This window comes from Pyrus communis, chromosome 6, assembly GCF_041283825.1.
Source record: "Pyrus communis isolate YQ-2024b chromosome 6, ASM4128382v1, whole genome shotgun sequence".
NCBI lineage: Eukaryota > Viridiplantae > Streptophyta > Magnoliopsida > Rosales > Rosaceae > Pyrus > Pyrus communis.
Genome location: NC_142570.1, coordinates 8,311,040 through 8,326,429, shown reverse-complemented (window position 1 = coordinate 8,326,429; position 15,390 = coordinate 8,311,040). Strand labels below are relative to the sequence as shown.

The 15,390-nt window shown below is 36.8% G+C and overlaps 3 protein-coding genes across 5 annotated transcripts; 2 read left to right on the top strand and 1 right to left on the bottom strand.

Moving 5' to 3' along the window:
• The first annotated feature begins 1,923 nt into the window (after window positions 1–1,923).
• Window positions 1,924–7,458, top strand: LOC137710367 (dynamin-related protein 5A). The gene is made up of 16 exons (XM_068449323.2): window positions 1,924–2,378; window positions 2,758–2,821; window positions 3,014–3,121; window positions 3,381–3,482; window positions 4,016–4,066; window positions 4,152–4,213; window positions 4,289–4,379; window positions 4,606–4,670; window positions 5,186–5,380; window positions 5,512–5,631; window positions 5,763–5,833; window positions 5,940–6,165; window positions 6,268–6,318; window positions 6,467–6,695; window positions 6,825–6,964; window positions 7,076–7,458. The coding sequence occupies exons 1-16, from the start codon at window positions 2,250–2,252 to the stop codon at window positions 7,202–7,204; spliced, it is 1,833 nt and encodes a 610-aa protein (XP_068305424.1). The 5' UTR covers window positions 1,924–2,249; the 3' UTR covers window positions 7,205–7,458.
• Window positions 7,459–8,104: 646 nt separating this feature from the next.
• LOC137711324 (GDSL esterase/lipase At4g10955) lies at window positions 8,105–11,173 on the top strand. Of its 3 annotated transcripts, none has more exons than XM_068450554.2 (3): window positions 8,105–8,532; window positions 8,975–9,062; window positions 9,889–11,173. In XM_068450554.2, exons 2-3 carry the CDS (start codon window positions 9,001–9,003, stop codon window positions 10,886–10,888), a joined length of 1,062 nt encoding a protein of 353 aa, XP_068306655.2. In that variant the 5' UTR covers window positions 8,105–8,532; window positions 8,975–9,000; the 3' UTR covers window positions 10,889–11,173. The 3 variants fall into 3 exon arrangements, with proteins under 3 accessions (XP_068306655.2, XP_068306656.2, XP_088551824.1); XM_068450555.2 differs by having other exon boundaries at window positions 8,375–8,507; XM_088695698.1 differs by lacking the exon at window positions 8,105–8,532 and adding an exon at window positions 8,584–8,858.
• A 2,405-nt stretch (window positions 11,174–13,578) lies between these two features.
• Window positions 13,579–14,512, bottom strand: LOC137711580 (uncharacterized). The gene has a single exon (XM_068450832.2). The coding sequence runs from the start codon at window positions 14,388–14,390 to the stop codon at window positions 13,749–13,751; it is 642 nt and encodes a 213-aa protein (XP_068306933.1). The 5' UTR covers window positions 14,391–14,512; the 3' UTR covers window positions 13,579–13,748.
• Between the last annotated feature and the right edge of the window lie 878 nt (window positions 14,513–15,390).

The window sequence follows — 15,390 nt, the reverse complement described above, 5'->3', positions numbered from 1 at the left end:
TGCATCAAGGTATATAAAATAAAATAAGAATATTGGTAGTGTATAATTTGACAATTCGCTATTAACTTAGTAATAAGTTAAAACTACAGTCTTTTAGTACAATCTGATAGTATTTATTTTCATTTAGAAATGAGAAGTCTTACATTCAAATATTGTGAATGACGAATTCGATACCAAATTGGACTATCGATTATATAACTTAATCGAAATATCGCAACGCATTAATGGAAAATTCAAACATAGAAAGAATGTTCGTTAAAAAAAAAACAAACGAAATTAGAGAAGGCAGAATGATTGTGTATGGAAAAGTGTGCCCACCGGTTCAACAATAGTACGATATGATTCAAACTCCAACACTGGTTTTGGCGCCCTTCAATTGAAATCCTTTTTACTTTTTAGTGTTTGATATCCTTATACAACAACTGGTAGGGATTTTGGTAGGGCAAGTAAATTTCGATGTTCTTCTTTGTTGGTCAATCTTATGTTATCGTTTTAATATCTCAAGATCGTTCTGAGAAAAATGACTTAAGTTTGTACACATTGAAAAAAAAAATGTGTCTAACAAAATGAGAATCGAAACTAAGACATTTCATTTATAAATGAAAAAAATACCATTATGTCGTAATACTAAATGATTGTTGACATTTTTAACATGATATTAGAATGATGTGGATGACGAGAGGAACAAAAATTGTTAAATGAGTTATAAGATGTCCAATGAATCTTGTAAATGTGTTATTTATTTATTTTTAGGAAAACTAATGAAAATAGCTTGAAAATTTTGAGTTTTAATGAAAATGACAAAATAAAGGGTAAAGTGAATAGTACTATGATTGATTTTTTTAGTGTAAAAATGTGATTTTTCGTTAAAATGAACAGTACCGGAAGTTTTTCGTTAAAATTCTCTTTATTTTTATGTTAAACGATAGATTTGTTAGGTCAGATGTAAGATTAGAAAGTCGACGAGATTCGAACCCATGTTGTGGTGTAATGACAACACTCCTTTCCACCACTGTGGTAGAGGATCACTTGCCTTGTAAGGGTTAATTACAACAATAACCATGAACTTGTCACCAAGTTTTATTTGTGCTCTAATTTTTTGTTTATTTTTCTGTATTGTTTTTTAATGTTAATAACTTAGGATCCGTTTAATATTCTATTTTAATACTAAGTAGTAAACTATGACTCTAAGAGAGGTATTTTTAAGTTGAATATTAAGATCCAAAAACTTTTTTGGTTGGGAAATAAAAGTTGTTTTTGAACTTTTAAATTTAAAGGGGAAAGAAAAAGACCAATTGAAGTTGACGGGCAAGAAGTTAATGATCACACACCCTTCCTCTTTTCTACTGAGTACCAATTTCCTCTTCTCGTGACCTCCATTTTCATAAAAAGGATTGAAATAGAGGATCAAGAGAGAGAGACAGAGAGGAAAGAGGGGAGAGGATCAATTCGAATAGGGAGAGTAGAGTAGTAGGGTGATAGTTTGGTTCAAATATCATAGATGTTAAGTTCAATACGAATTTATTCCCGCCATTCTTATGTCGTTGTATAAAAATATTATATATATCCCAAACCGGCCTTTATTTTCCTTAGGTCTTCCACCGTCATTTACGTAAGTTTGACTCAATTTTATCTATTAATCGTGCGACTGATCTATTTATTTATTTTTCTTATATTTATGATTGGCTTATTCACTTTTATTTCTGTAAAGTAATTGATCATGTGTTTAATATATTAAACTTAATAATTGAAATTGCTATCATAAAACTCAAAATTTTCTAACTCATTATACGAGTTTAATTTCTATAAAATTAGAATCAGGCTCAATTTTCCGACCTTATATAAAAAAACATAAATTCCCAAAAATAAATAAAAATAAGAAAATGTCCAACCCACAAGTAGTGGAGAGTGACACGGGAACGCGGATCCAGCGAGTCGAGCCGAGTCGAGTCGTGTCGAGTTCAGGTTCAATTCAACGCAACGCTGAGTCGTTCATTCCCATTCGCACCGCACTCTCACCCGTCGCACTTTCATATCACTTTCCTTTTAAAACACAAACACATTTCGAAATTTCAAAGCTAACTCTCTCTCTCTCTCTCTCTCTCTCTCTCTCTCTCCTCGCCCGTCGTCATCGTTTCCACCGCAGATCTAGGTCTCTGAACGTCAAAGTTTCGAGCTCGCCTCAGATCCAGGCGATCTGATTCGGACGCCGTAGTCGTCGCCGCCGCCGCCAACTTCCGAAGCCAAGAATGGAGAACCTGATCTCATTGGTGAACAAAATCCAGAGAGCTTGTACTGCTCTAGGTGACTATGGCGAAGGTAGCGCATTACCGACTCTTTGGGACTCTCTTCCCGCCATCGCCGTCGTCGGTGGCCAGGTCAGCTCCCGATACCTTCAATCTTACCTCTACGATTGATTCATGCATATGAATTCTGGTTGTGTTTTCAATCGCTCTGTAGCTTAGATCTTAATTGTGTATTTAGGAGTGCTGATTATGGCGATTTGGTTTAATTGCATGAACTCTGCTGCACAAATTGGTGCGGAGTTGTAAATTAGTTTGATTTTCACAGATCTACAAAAATTTGGATCCAAAGTTTGAAACTTGAAACTAGGTTAATTTGGGGCAAAAATGAAAATGAGAAAATAAGGCATGTCAAATACAATAGCAAATTGGAGAAGAAAAAGTAGAGAGAACGGATTTATTTTCATTTGATGGTATATATAATGTATCCTTATGATTTTGTTCTGTCCTGCAGAGTTCCGGGAAGTCTTCTGTCTTGGAGAGCATTGTTGGGAAGGATTTCTTACCACGTGGTTCTGGTAAGTTTATCGAATCCCGAGCAATCTTAGTTATTTGTGTGAATGGTTGTCTGTTGGTTGGTGATATTTGTTTAGTCGTTCAGTGTAGTGACTTCAATTTCTTAGATGTTCTTGCGGTGTTAGTTCTCGTGTAGGCACTTTGTTAACATGGAATATTGTTCTTGGGTATTTTTGAATGGGAAATAATTGCAGGAATTGTTACTCGGCGTCCACTTGTCTTGCAACTTCATAAGATTGATGAAGGAAGCAGAGAATATGCGGAATTTCTCCATCTTCCAAGAAAGAGGTTCACTGATTTTGGTAGGTTTCTTTCTCTTCATTCTAATTCCTGTTTGCATTTTTGTTGCAATGTGACAAATGCCACTAAATTTTCTTGGTATCCAGAATTTTCTGTAAAGATTCCGCATCTTAGATGATTTTCCCCGTATGAAAATTTCAAAATTATATCACAAAGAAGAAGACTTTGTGACCCAGTATATTTTATATATGTTATTTTGTAAATTTACACACAGAGCTATCTGCATATGTATTTCATTTTAAATAATTACCATCTGTGCAGCTGCTGTGAGAAAGGAGATTTCAGACGAGACAGATCGAGAAACCGGCCGCAGTAAACAAATCTCTAGCGTTCCAATTCATCTTAGCATATATTCTCCTAATGGTAAGATAAGTGATCTTTGACTTGTTTGCTTCTTTTTATTTTAATTGGCGGTTTATAGTTACCTAAAACTTGGAGCATCATGGTTTAGGGAATGGGAATGAGAATGTGGTGCTGTCATGTATCTTGGAACATGGAACAATTGGGGTAGACTCAAATTAAATTTCATAGACTGTTTGATTACTAGTTTGAATGTGATAAGACAATCCTAGGTCAAAAGTCTTTTTATAATACCAGCCTTTCTCCCCACTATATATATCAGTTTGCTGAAGTCTTGTACGTATTAGTTTCACATTTCTTTTCAAAACGATATACAACAGATAAAGTGGAATGATGTTTCTACTTGGTCCACTTTTAAAATATTAAGGCCTTGGGCCTCAGCTAATTAAATTTGAATATCAGGGAATGAGGTCCAGAATTTCCTTTCTTTAATACGTCCGCAGTATAATATTTTCATGTAATGTAGTTTTATGTATGCATATTTTGATCTTCTCTTTTACTGACGTATCAAGTTTATATTTGTTGATTCTTGGCAGTTGTCAACTTGACACTTATTGATCTTCCTGGGCTTACAAAAGTGGCTGTTGGTAAGTTTCATGGATCTCATAGATTTGGCAATTATTATGTGGGCGCTTTATAAGCATCTCCTAACAACCTTTCTTGGGAATGTAGAGGGTCAATCGGAAAATATTGTGCAAGACATTGAAAATATGGTTCGCTCCTACATTGAGAAGGTAATATCCATTGGAATGTTTTCTTTTTCAAAATTTTAATATGCTGAACCATAGTCTGATAAACATTTTTTGCAGCCCAACTGTATAATTCTAGCTATTTCACCTGCCAATCAAGATCTTGCTACATCTGATGCAATTAGGATCTCTCGCGAAGTGGATCCAACAGGTAACCCTAATATTATTTTCTATATATTGTAAGTATTTCTCTTGCTACATTTCATGTTCTTGTGCATCATGCTTTCTAAGAAAAGGTTCAGCTAATCAAGGAATTGTTATATCAATATACTGAAATGTGATATCTTGTAGTGGCCACAATTGACCACCATATCTTGCAAAAGTACATAGGAAACTTAGATGTGGAAGGATTCAGTATGTTCCCTTTCTTTTTGCAGGGGAGAGGACACTTGGAGTCTTGACAAAGATTGATCTTATGGACAAGGGTACTGATGCAGTTGACGTAAGTTGGCCTAGTATCTTGTTTTAAATGTTTGAGACTGGATAATTCGGTAAACAACCATTAAGCTAGCAAGTATAAAGTATTAAAGAATCATGGTTTATTGTTCAAAAGATCTTTCTTTGACCTTTTTAAAGTCCAGAAAAGTTTTATTTATAGCTACATATTTCAAGAATCGTTTAGGATAGAGGTATCTTGGCTGATTCATATCCATCCATATGAAAAGTTTTATCTAGTCATACATTTTCTTGGTTTTGTTATGAGTGTTCAAATATACCGCAAGTCCTTAAAGTCCATATCTTCAACAAGTTACCTCGTTTTGGGATTTTCTTTATTTAGTTTTTTATGGAGTACTAGACTAAATTATGACATACATACAACAGTGTCCAGTCCAGATCATGGTTGCATATAAAGTTATAAACATACGTATTTAATCTCTTTTTGAGTCACAATGAGTAGCAAATCTCATATTTTTATATCCTGACTCCTCAGTTTCTTTTCCTTTTTGGGTTACTTAGATATTGGAAGGAAAGTCATATCGGCTAAAGTTTCCTTGGGTTGGGGTTGTGAATCGCTCACAAGCAGATATTAACAAGAATGTAGACATGATTGCTGCCAGGCGTAGAGAACGTGAGTATTTTTCTACCACCCCAGAATACAGGCACCTTGCTCCCAGAATGGGTTCTGAGCATCTAGCAAAAATGCTTTCTAAGGTAGGAAACTGATACCCTACTTCAATCTGATTTCGGTATACTATAACAAGAAAGTTAGTAGCTCCTTTGTATTTACCGTTGGATTAATCTTGATCGCCTTCACTAAATTCTTGTGATGGTTACTGTCGCAGCATTTGGAAACTGTAATTAAGTCAAAAATTCCTGGCATCCAGTCCCTTATTAGCAAGACTGTTGCTGAACTTGAAACTGAACTGAGTCGTCTTGGAAAGCCTATTTCTGCTGACGCTGGAGTAAGTTTGCTTTGTTTTTCATTGAATCTTTTGAAATGTCTTGCTTTTAAAGTCAAAGTGATTATGAAGATTGACCTCTATTTTTTAACTTTTACAAGAGTTGCTGCTGATTGATTTATTTGGCCTTGCAGGGTAAACTATATACCATCATGGAGATTTGTCGCTTTTTTGATGGGATATATAAAGAACATCTTGATGGCGTGTATGTCTCTACCACAATAATCTTTTACAATACTGGTGCTTGGCTCAATATTTATTTTGTCTGTTATGATTTAATAGTCTTAATACTAATATGTTCTTATCCACAGGCGTCCAGGTGGTGATAAGATATACAATGTTTTTGATAATCAGCTTCCTGCTGCTCTGAAAAGATTGCAATTTGACAAGCAGCTTTCAATGGAAAATATACGAAAGCTCATCACTGAAGCTGATGGATATCAACCTCATCTTATAGCTCCTGAACAAGGTTATCGTCGTCTCATTGAATCCTCTGTAGTTAGCATAAGAGGTCCTGCTGAGGCAGCTGTTGATGCGGTATGATTATAGCTTACCTTTCCGTCTGTGCAAAATGTTAGTAATTACTTTATCACGCTGCTTGTGCTAAGATGAGTTATTTTGAATTTTTCGTTATACCAGGTTCACATCATTTTGAAGGATCTGGTTCACAAGGCTATCAGTGAGACTCCAGTATGTTCACAATCATGTTTAATTAGTTCTTTCATTGATTTTTCTGTCCTTTTGTTATCTTTTGGTGTTAGTCTCGTTTTACTGTCCATTTCCTCGATTATGTTTTTTGTTTTCATCTTGTATTAACGCTGCCCTCATTGTCTTACAGGAGTTAAAGCAGTATCCTGCTCTCAGAGTAGAGGTTACAAATGCAGCTACTGAGTCGCTTGAGAGAATGAGAGAACAAAGCAAGAAGGCAACACTACAGCTAGTTGATATGGAATGCAGTTACCTGACAGTTGATTTCTTCCGTAAACTTCCCCAAGACATTGACAAGGGCGGAAACCCATCGCATTCACTTTTTGATAGATACAATGATTCATATCTCAGGCGGATTGGTGAGTCTCATGAATTAAAAATTAGGATCACTTGTATTCTATGGAGGTTTACACATTGCTATTCTTTTCTATTGGACCAATATCTAGACACCTTATTCTGTTGGTAAATTCTTTGCTCGTAAAAAACAGGGTCTAATGTTCTGGCGTATGTCAATATGGTATGCGCAAGCTTGCGTAACTCCATCCCCAAGTCTGTGGTCTATTGCCAAGTTCGAGAGGCAAAACGAAGCTTACTTGACCATTTCTTCACTGACTTGGGAAAACTTGAGGTAACTAAAGATATCCTCTACCCGTCTTTGCTAGTTGTCCCTTTGTCAAAAATTGACGGTCCTTGTAGAGAGAGATGCTGACTCTGGATTAACTCTGAATTTTTTGAACAGACAAAGCGGCTGTCGTCGTTACTGAATGAGGATCCGGCAGTAATGGAGAGGCGTACTTCCCTTGCAAAGAGGCTGGAGCTATACAGGAGTGCTCAAGCAGAAATGGATTCAGTTGCTTGGGCGAAGTAGATGTGTGTGCAGCACATCAGCTATACCTTTCGAACGTGGATTTTGTCGAGATGGCCACACGATTCATTCATTTACGATTTTGTTGTAATGGTGGGAAGGAAGGCGGGTTCGGAGGCATTTTGTTTATTTTTATTCATGTACTAACGAGTTGGTGTGAGGTGATGCCATCTTTCACTTGATATCGCTATGCTTGTTTTTCAGCTGCAACATTTCTATAGTATATATGATTTGCTTCTGATGTGCCATTTTTTCAACTTGCTTAGCATGCCTGTGGTGCAAGTTGGGCCTTTTAACGAACAACACTCCGTTGTCCATTAAAAATGTGTGGGATTCGTACTTAGGTGCATAGAAAAATGGAAGTTTAAAACAAACTCGGCAAGAAGAGCAGTCGGAACTTGAACCACTACTGATGTTTTAGGCCAACTATCAATTTTCATCATTTTTTTTTTTTCAAACGATAAATTTTGTTAGATTATATATTAGATTAGTTATCGATGAAGTTTGAACTTGCGTCATTTATTTCCATCATTGTGAAATCGACACCTACGAAACAAAGAAAAACCTTCTCCACTTTTCAGTGTAGCAAATTTTTTTCTATGGTATGTATCTTTGAATTGTACAAAAAATTGACGGTTAAATTTTTTATTCCTTCCAAATGGTTAACTCAAGGGATTTGATTCTTATTTACGCTAGGTGAGATCAAGAGCTCAATTGCGGGTGAAGCCTTAGTTGTCGTTGGTGGTAGAGGAAAGGCTTTTAGTGGGCCAATGAACGATGAATCTTAGGAGATTAAAGATTGAGAAAACTTTTTCGACATATGGAGATCTTATTGACTTATGCAACAGTTAAATTTTGCATAAACACGTATTACTTAACGATTCGTCCCGCTTCCTACGCTCCTTATTTATCTTCATTTCATAAATAACATGGGTCCATGACAAATGCGAAAAGTAAGCTTCGTTGGCCGCTGCGGAGAGGGGAGGGGGAGCGAACGACGTACGGTTGAGAATATAACTACTATACCTTTGACCCAACGACGTACGAGGAGGAGAAAACAACACAGAGACAAAACAGGTCAAGCCAAGCGGGTCGTTTCGACAAAGCGGACCAAGATTTCGAAAGCGGGTTTGACAGTTTGAACATCCAAACCCGACCCCAAGGAAACTTCGGATCTCATATTATTCCGATTCCCGATTCTGTATAAGCAACAGACGCGGACATTTCAACGTTCGAATCCACCAGCCGGCTCAGCCCTCATAGGAAACATCAAATAACCCCCTCTTTTTTTTCCAACATACAACCGGTAAAATCTCGTTTATTTTCTTCAGGTACGTTTTTTTTAATCTCCTTTATTTTCCAATTATTTATCTGCCCAGTTTAGCACATTTTAATTGTACGTTTGCCTCTCTGCCGATGCTGCTTCTTTGCTTTTTTGTTTTGCATTTTCTGGGATTTATCTGTATCTGAGAAATTGTGACAGATTTTTGTTTAAAATTTTTGATTTGACCGGTTAGGCGATGATTTTCTTCTTTTTTTTCTTGGTTTTTCGATAGTTTTCATTGTTCCTAATCAGTATTAGTTTCAAAACTATGTAAGTTAATCGATGTGGCCGGATCTTAATCAAATTAGACAAAAAGTATGAAGCACGAATTGGGTTCATACTGTTGTGCGTCTCAATTTCTCTGTAGTGTACTTCGTGCTTTCGATTTAGTATTCAAGTTTTTGTATCAATGAGTAGTGACTTTTTCCTTGTGGAATTGTGGAATGCAGAACGGGGAGAGTGGCGTATGGCGTAAATGGCCTCGGAGAGGGAAAGTTTCGACCTTTCAGGACCATTGCACCTAACTTCCATTGACTGGTGAGATCATTGCACCTAAACCCTTAAACTCTTAACGACTGCACCTAGCGTATGGTGTAAATGAATCTGATATTCGTTTATATCATTACGAAAATGGTATGGAGCATGTTTTTAATGGATTTGTATCTTAAGATGATAACATAGCTACATGAAGATGGATTGTGTAGAGCTAGTTCCTTGTTATGTGGAGCAAAATGTTTATTAGATTATGTTAATCATCGATCATAATCTCGCAATTGCGATTATCACTGAAGGAGTTCTATTTCCGACGTCAGGGCAATGCCCTTCCAAATTGTCGACATGTTTTAATTGCATCCTTGTTTGAGCAATCTGAACACCTCGACTTTTATCAAAGTGAAAAGCAAATATAGATGAAAATGTGAATTTTAGTCCTTATGTTATGGTTCTCTCAATGTCAATTACTGACTATACAAGAAGTTCAATATACTGGCTTGTGTGCTCTTGGTTGAGATTGGTACTTGATGTGTTCTTTTATATCGCATGTAGTCTACCTGCACAATTTATGTAACTTGAGCTGGCACTCAGACACCCGATTATGTCATATTATTCACATTTCCACGTTCTGGTATGTAAGATCTGCAAGTTGCTTTCTATCTTACACAATAAACTTCCAATTGTACAAAGCTCGTGCACGAAAATTAAATTGATTGTGTACTAGTCTATCCGTTATCAAGGTTGGTCAAGATGAAAATTGCTTCTATCTAGAATTCCACTGCTTCTTGTACTCTCTTTTAGAAGCTACCATTTCCTTCTCTTTGAATTTGAAAGATGATATGGGATTTTAAATATGTGCTATCCTATGCAGGCAGAACACTCAGCATCGAAGATCTGTTGCTGCTTGTTTGGTTCAGGGTGTCTACATTCTTGAACGGGACCACCAAGAGGAAAGAGAAGGGCCCCAGGCCCTTGCTCCTCCTTGGTGGGAGTTCTTCCATTTTAAGCTGCTCCGTAAGCTTGTGGATGATGTTGGTTTCTCTATCTTTGGTGCCTTATACGAGTTTAAACCTCCACCGTCTCTTTGTAACCGTCCATCGGAAGGAAGCCCTTGTTATGTGATTGCCTTCCGAGGCACCTTAACGAAGTATGACTCAGTCTCACGAGATCTTGAGTTGGATGTTGAGGTGATCCGAAATGGACTTCACAGGACATCTCGCTTCGAGATTGCTATGCAAGCTGTCCGAAATATGGTTGCTGCGTCAGGTCCTTCAAATGTTTGGTTAGCTGGCCATTCCTTGGGGTCAGCCATGGCAATGCTTGCTGGAAAAACTATGGCTAGCTCTGGCAATTATCTCGAATCTTTTCTCTTCAATCCGCCATTTGTGTCGGCCCCAATAGAGAGGATTCAGGATACGAGAGTGAAGCATGGGCTTCGGTTTGCAGGCAGTGTGATTACTGCTGGACTCACTCTTGCTATGAAGGCTAAACAGCAGCAACAACAACAACAACACAGAAGTCAACCAGAAGACGAACCATTCACTACTATGGCTGCATGGCTCCCAGGTCTATTTGTCAATCCAGCTGATGACATCTGCTCTGAGTATATAGGGTATTTCGAACATAGGAAAAAGATGGAGGACATTGGAGCAGGAGCCATTGAGCGGTTAGCAACCCAGAACTCTCTGGGGGGTCTACTAATGCACGCAATGGGAAAGCAGGCAGCACCCGAGCCGCCATTGCACCTCATTCCTTCTGCAAATCTGACTGTTAATTTAACCCCTTCAAGGGATCTGAAAGAAGCCCATGGAATTCATCAGTGGTGGAGAGACGACCTGCAATTGCTTTCCGAGGTCCACAGATACAAATAGCGTTTCGGTATTTTGGTGAACAGTAAAGCAGCAGCCTCCAAGCTCGTTTACATCAGCCAATAGTTTGGAAAGAACAAAGCAAGGAAATGAGGAAGAAGAGCAATTGGAGGTTGAAGAGTCTCTCTATACGAAGGGTATCCTACATTACTCAAATGTGAAGCGGTTTACTTAACTGTTCAGCAATTGGAGCAAGTTGAAATGATACTGATGTCATATAAGTTGTTTATTCATTTACCTTAATCGCACCGTGACGGATATTGATGATTACTAAAATGCCATTGTTCTTGTACATCATAGTAAACGTGAAAGTTTGCATTCGTGATTCGTTGTTCTAGAGTTAGTATGCAACTCCTATTGGGACCCTCCGTCGTGTCGATGGCTTCTCAATTGTCCAGACACAGACACATCCCTTTTACCGGTTGGGACCCTCCGTCGTCGCGTTGGCTTCTCTGTTAACCGGACACAAAGTGACATGTGAGTGACAAGGCAGATAATTACATACTACCTTTCCTTTTAACTGTTTTTTACCGCGACAGTGTGCAACAAACAAGGAAATAGTGAAAAAAGCAATCTCGATTCTCAATGCCAATTTGTCTACCGTCTATTGTTTGGCTCTCCATTCAACTCTGCCAATTTGTTATTTGTTTTTCGAATAATACTTGGCTATTAAAAAATAATAAGAATTCTTAATTAAAATTCTTAGTATTTTAATTACATAGTTTTGTATTTGTGATCAGAACTGTTTATACTATGAATCACACTGTAAAAATCATCTATGCAAAAAATAAATTAAAACTAAGGTCGTTTAATCAATTTATTGTAACAAATACATATATGGTTCGTAATGCTTTTACCAATATCATTAATTTGTTTTTAAATAGTTTGATGACTAAATGATCTTAATTTTAATTAATTTTTTGCAAATGTAATTTTTACAAGATAATTTATAATATTAACAGTTCTGATTATAAACACGAAGTTCTATAAATTGACAACAAACAATTTTGAAAAATTTTGAGTCGGAGTTCCTAATCATATTTGAGTAGCCAAATATTGTTCTTGTTTTTCTCTCTTTAGTTAAACCAGTGATGAATTCACACCTCACACCCTACTACTACATAATAATAAAAGACGTGTTTCCTGAATTACCATTCCACGTAATACAATATATTATAACGGTATTTCAAACTAATTAAACATTATTATGTACAAAAGTTATTAGGCACAAATGAGATTCTTTACTTGATGATTGGGACCTTGGAGTTGGGACCCATAACCCAAAATCTCTGTCTTAAGGAGACAGATTCTCTGCCCTCCCACTTCTCGTGCTATCTTGTTTGTGTGGTCACGGTTAAGTCATGTTAATATTTTATATTACTATTTCTTTTTGTCTTATTATCTCTATAAAAAAATAATATAAAATGTTAACGTGACTTAACCGTGACCACATAAAACAGGAGGCATACCTTCCTGCCTTAAACACCCCAAATAATTAATTAATTGGGCAAATTGATTTTATTTACCATGGTCTAAAAATTTGATCAGCCAAACATTTCCACTTGGGAATATCGTAGGATCAAACTTTAATTAAACACTAATTAATCTATCTCTCAATTCTCAAGTCTCCACATTCATTAAACCCAATGATTTCTCTGCCCTTCCACTTCTCGTGTCCTCCTGTTTGTATGATCATAGTTAAGCTATGTCAACATTTTATATTACTATTCTTTTTTATCTTATTATCTTTATAAAAAAATAATACAAAATATTGACGTAACTTAACCGTAATTATACAAAACAGGAGGACACAGAAAGTGAAGGCCAAATAATCTGCCTCCTGCCTTAAACCCCCCAAATAATTAATTAATTGGGCAAATTTGTTTTATTTACCATGGTCCAAAAATTTGATCAGCCAAACATTTCTACTTGGGAATATCGTAGGATCAAACTTTACTTAAACACTAATTAATCTCTCTCTCAATTCTCAAGTCTCCACATTCATTAAACCCAATGATACAATGTCAAAAGCAAAAAGTTGAAACCTTTAGCTTTTTCGGTCCTCATTCAAGATTGTCACGTCCTTCGGATATCGAATACTTCAGACGTTGGCAAAAATATAAAAATAAAAATAAATTCTAAATGCTAAGAACCACATCTTCCACTGTTCTCACATTCCCTTTCATTCAACTTAAATAAAACCGTTATTGTACCGTTGCAGTTCAGTAATCATTGCTATATAAAAAAGAAATTTGTACATGTTAAATTGCTAAAACATTATTAGATCAGAACACTAACGCTCCGTAAATATAACACCGTTCTATTTAAATCGCTTATTTTCTCTCTTCTTATTCTCATCTTGTTTTCTTTTTCCTTCTCACACTTACTTTTTATCTTATTATTTTTATAAAAAAATTAATATAAAACGTTAATATGTTTTAATCATAATATGAGAAGATAAAAGGAGAGAGATTAAGAAGGCCCTCTTTTTTTTTTCTTTTTCTTTTTTGAGCTTATCCTCCGCCAACCCCAATCATCTCTACCTAATACTAGTAGCCTAGTACTAGCTTTCTGCCACCCAAAGGCTTCAACTTTATGAATTATAACCACCAAGCCTAATTAAAGAAACCCTAAATTCTTCCCCAAATCAAAAACCAACCAACCAACCCAGATGCAAGAGACTTTCACTTAAATTATTTGTCAAAAAATTACTTCTTTTTTTTTTTCTTTCATTTCCCTTGATGAAACGGGTTAACAAATTGGAGACCCAAAGTTACCAATTTTGCCAAAATCTACAAAAAGCTACTCTTTCTAATTTCAAACTCACCAAAAGTAGAAAAAAATTAAAAAATAAAAACAACAGCTAACAGTGAAAACCTAGTACAGATCCATCACTCACAGCAATGGAAACTTCACACTCAGATTTTGCCTCCACATGGTGGGTGAAAAAGTGCATGACCCGAATCCGACCCGCCATCTCCAACCGCGACTCAATCTGCATTGCGGGGCCGCTGGGTCCGGCTCCGGTGCCGCTCAACCCGCTGAACCCATCTCCGAAAGTGGGCCCCATTGGGTTCTGGACCATCCCGGAAGCCCGATTGGGATCGGAGACCGGGAACGACTGGACGGCGAAGTTGGCGGCCATGAACTGGGTCTGACCCGCTTCGATCTTGCCGGCGGGTATGAACATGAACCCAACTTGGCTGCCGGAGTAGAAGAGCTGGAGGGTGCTGTCGTAGTGGTTGAAGGGTGCCCGGTTGGGATTGTGGATGGAGACGTATTGGGCGAAGGTGAAGCTGACGGTGGAGTTTTGGGTGGAGAAGGAAGGGAGCTGGACGGCGGAGACGGAGATTTTGGGGTCTTTGGGTTTGAAGACCGTGAAGTAGACGATGAGGATGACGATGACGACGAAGATTAGGAAGATGGTGGCGACGATGCAGGAGGCGAGGTTCGTGCGGCCGGACGGCGGCGGTTTGGGCCGCTGAGGCCGCTGAGGCTTGCTCATGGTTGATTAATTGAGTTTAACTGTGGAATTAAGAGAAGCGGTGGAATAGTTTCGTTGTGAGAGAGAGAGAGAGAGAGAGAGAGAGAAAGAGAGGATTTAGGGGAGATTTTGGAGGTGGGATTGGGAGTAAATATTGTCGTGTTGGGAGTCGAGACAAAAGTGTGAAATTATGTGTGTTGGAGAGAGACACCCTGTCTTTGTCTTTTATATATATATATATATATATATTGTTATAATTAATTAATTAATTTTTTAAATTTGCAATGTAATGTTTTTTTTTAATTTAAATTCACAATTTTGTCGCGAAAATACTTTACGTTGTTAGAGTGTTGGATTGGAGAAACATTTCTTTGAACTTGAATTCTCTATATTGTTTGGTTCCATTTTTATATTTGATAAATTTAAGATGAATGGTGATTGTAACACTCCACACATTGTAACAAAAAAAATGTTATGAATCTCCTTTCACCTTTGTTTAGTTCACATCTCCAATAGCATTTAGCTTAGAGAGAATTTTTGGCAAGAATGTCATATTGTCGAGCATGTAAGGCAAGTTAATAAGACGTTATGTCAACATGAATAGACTTAAGATAACCAAAAATCCAAAGAAATTTGAGCCACAACAAATTTTGAGTTAGTTTCATGTTAAATTAGGTAAAGTGAAGTAAAACAAGCATGGGTTAGTGCCCATTTACTATAATGGTGGAAAAGTGTTGCGCATTTGCATGAAAGCGTAGATTCAAACTTCATCAATATTAATTTAACATTTAATCTAACAAAATATATCGTGACATTTAAAAAAAAAAAGTAAAAACAAGCCGGGACAAAGGAGAGAGGAAGACATTTAATATATATATATATATATTTTTTTTTGGGTGGTGAAGAGTGGGCTTTTGCTGTCTGTATGGTTGTTGGTTTGACCCTTTAAAAGTTATAATAAATTTTTATCGTTGAATAAAATTTCAAATATCTAGATTATTTAATCCGATGATCTTGATGA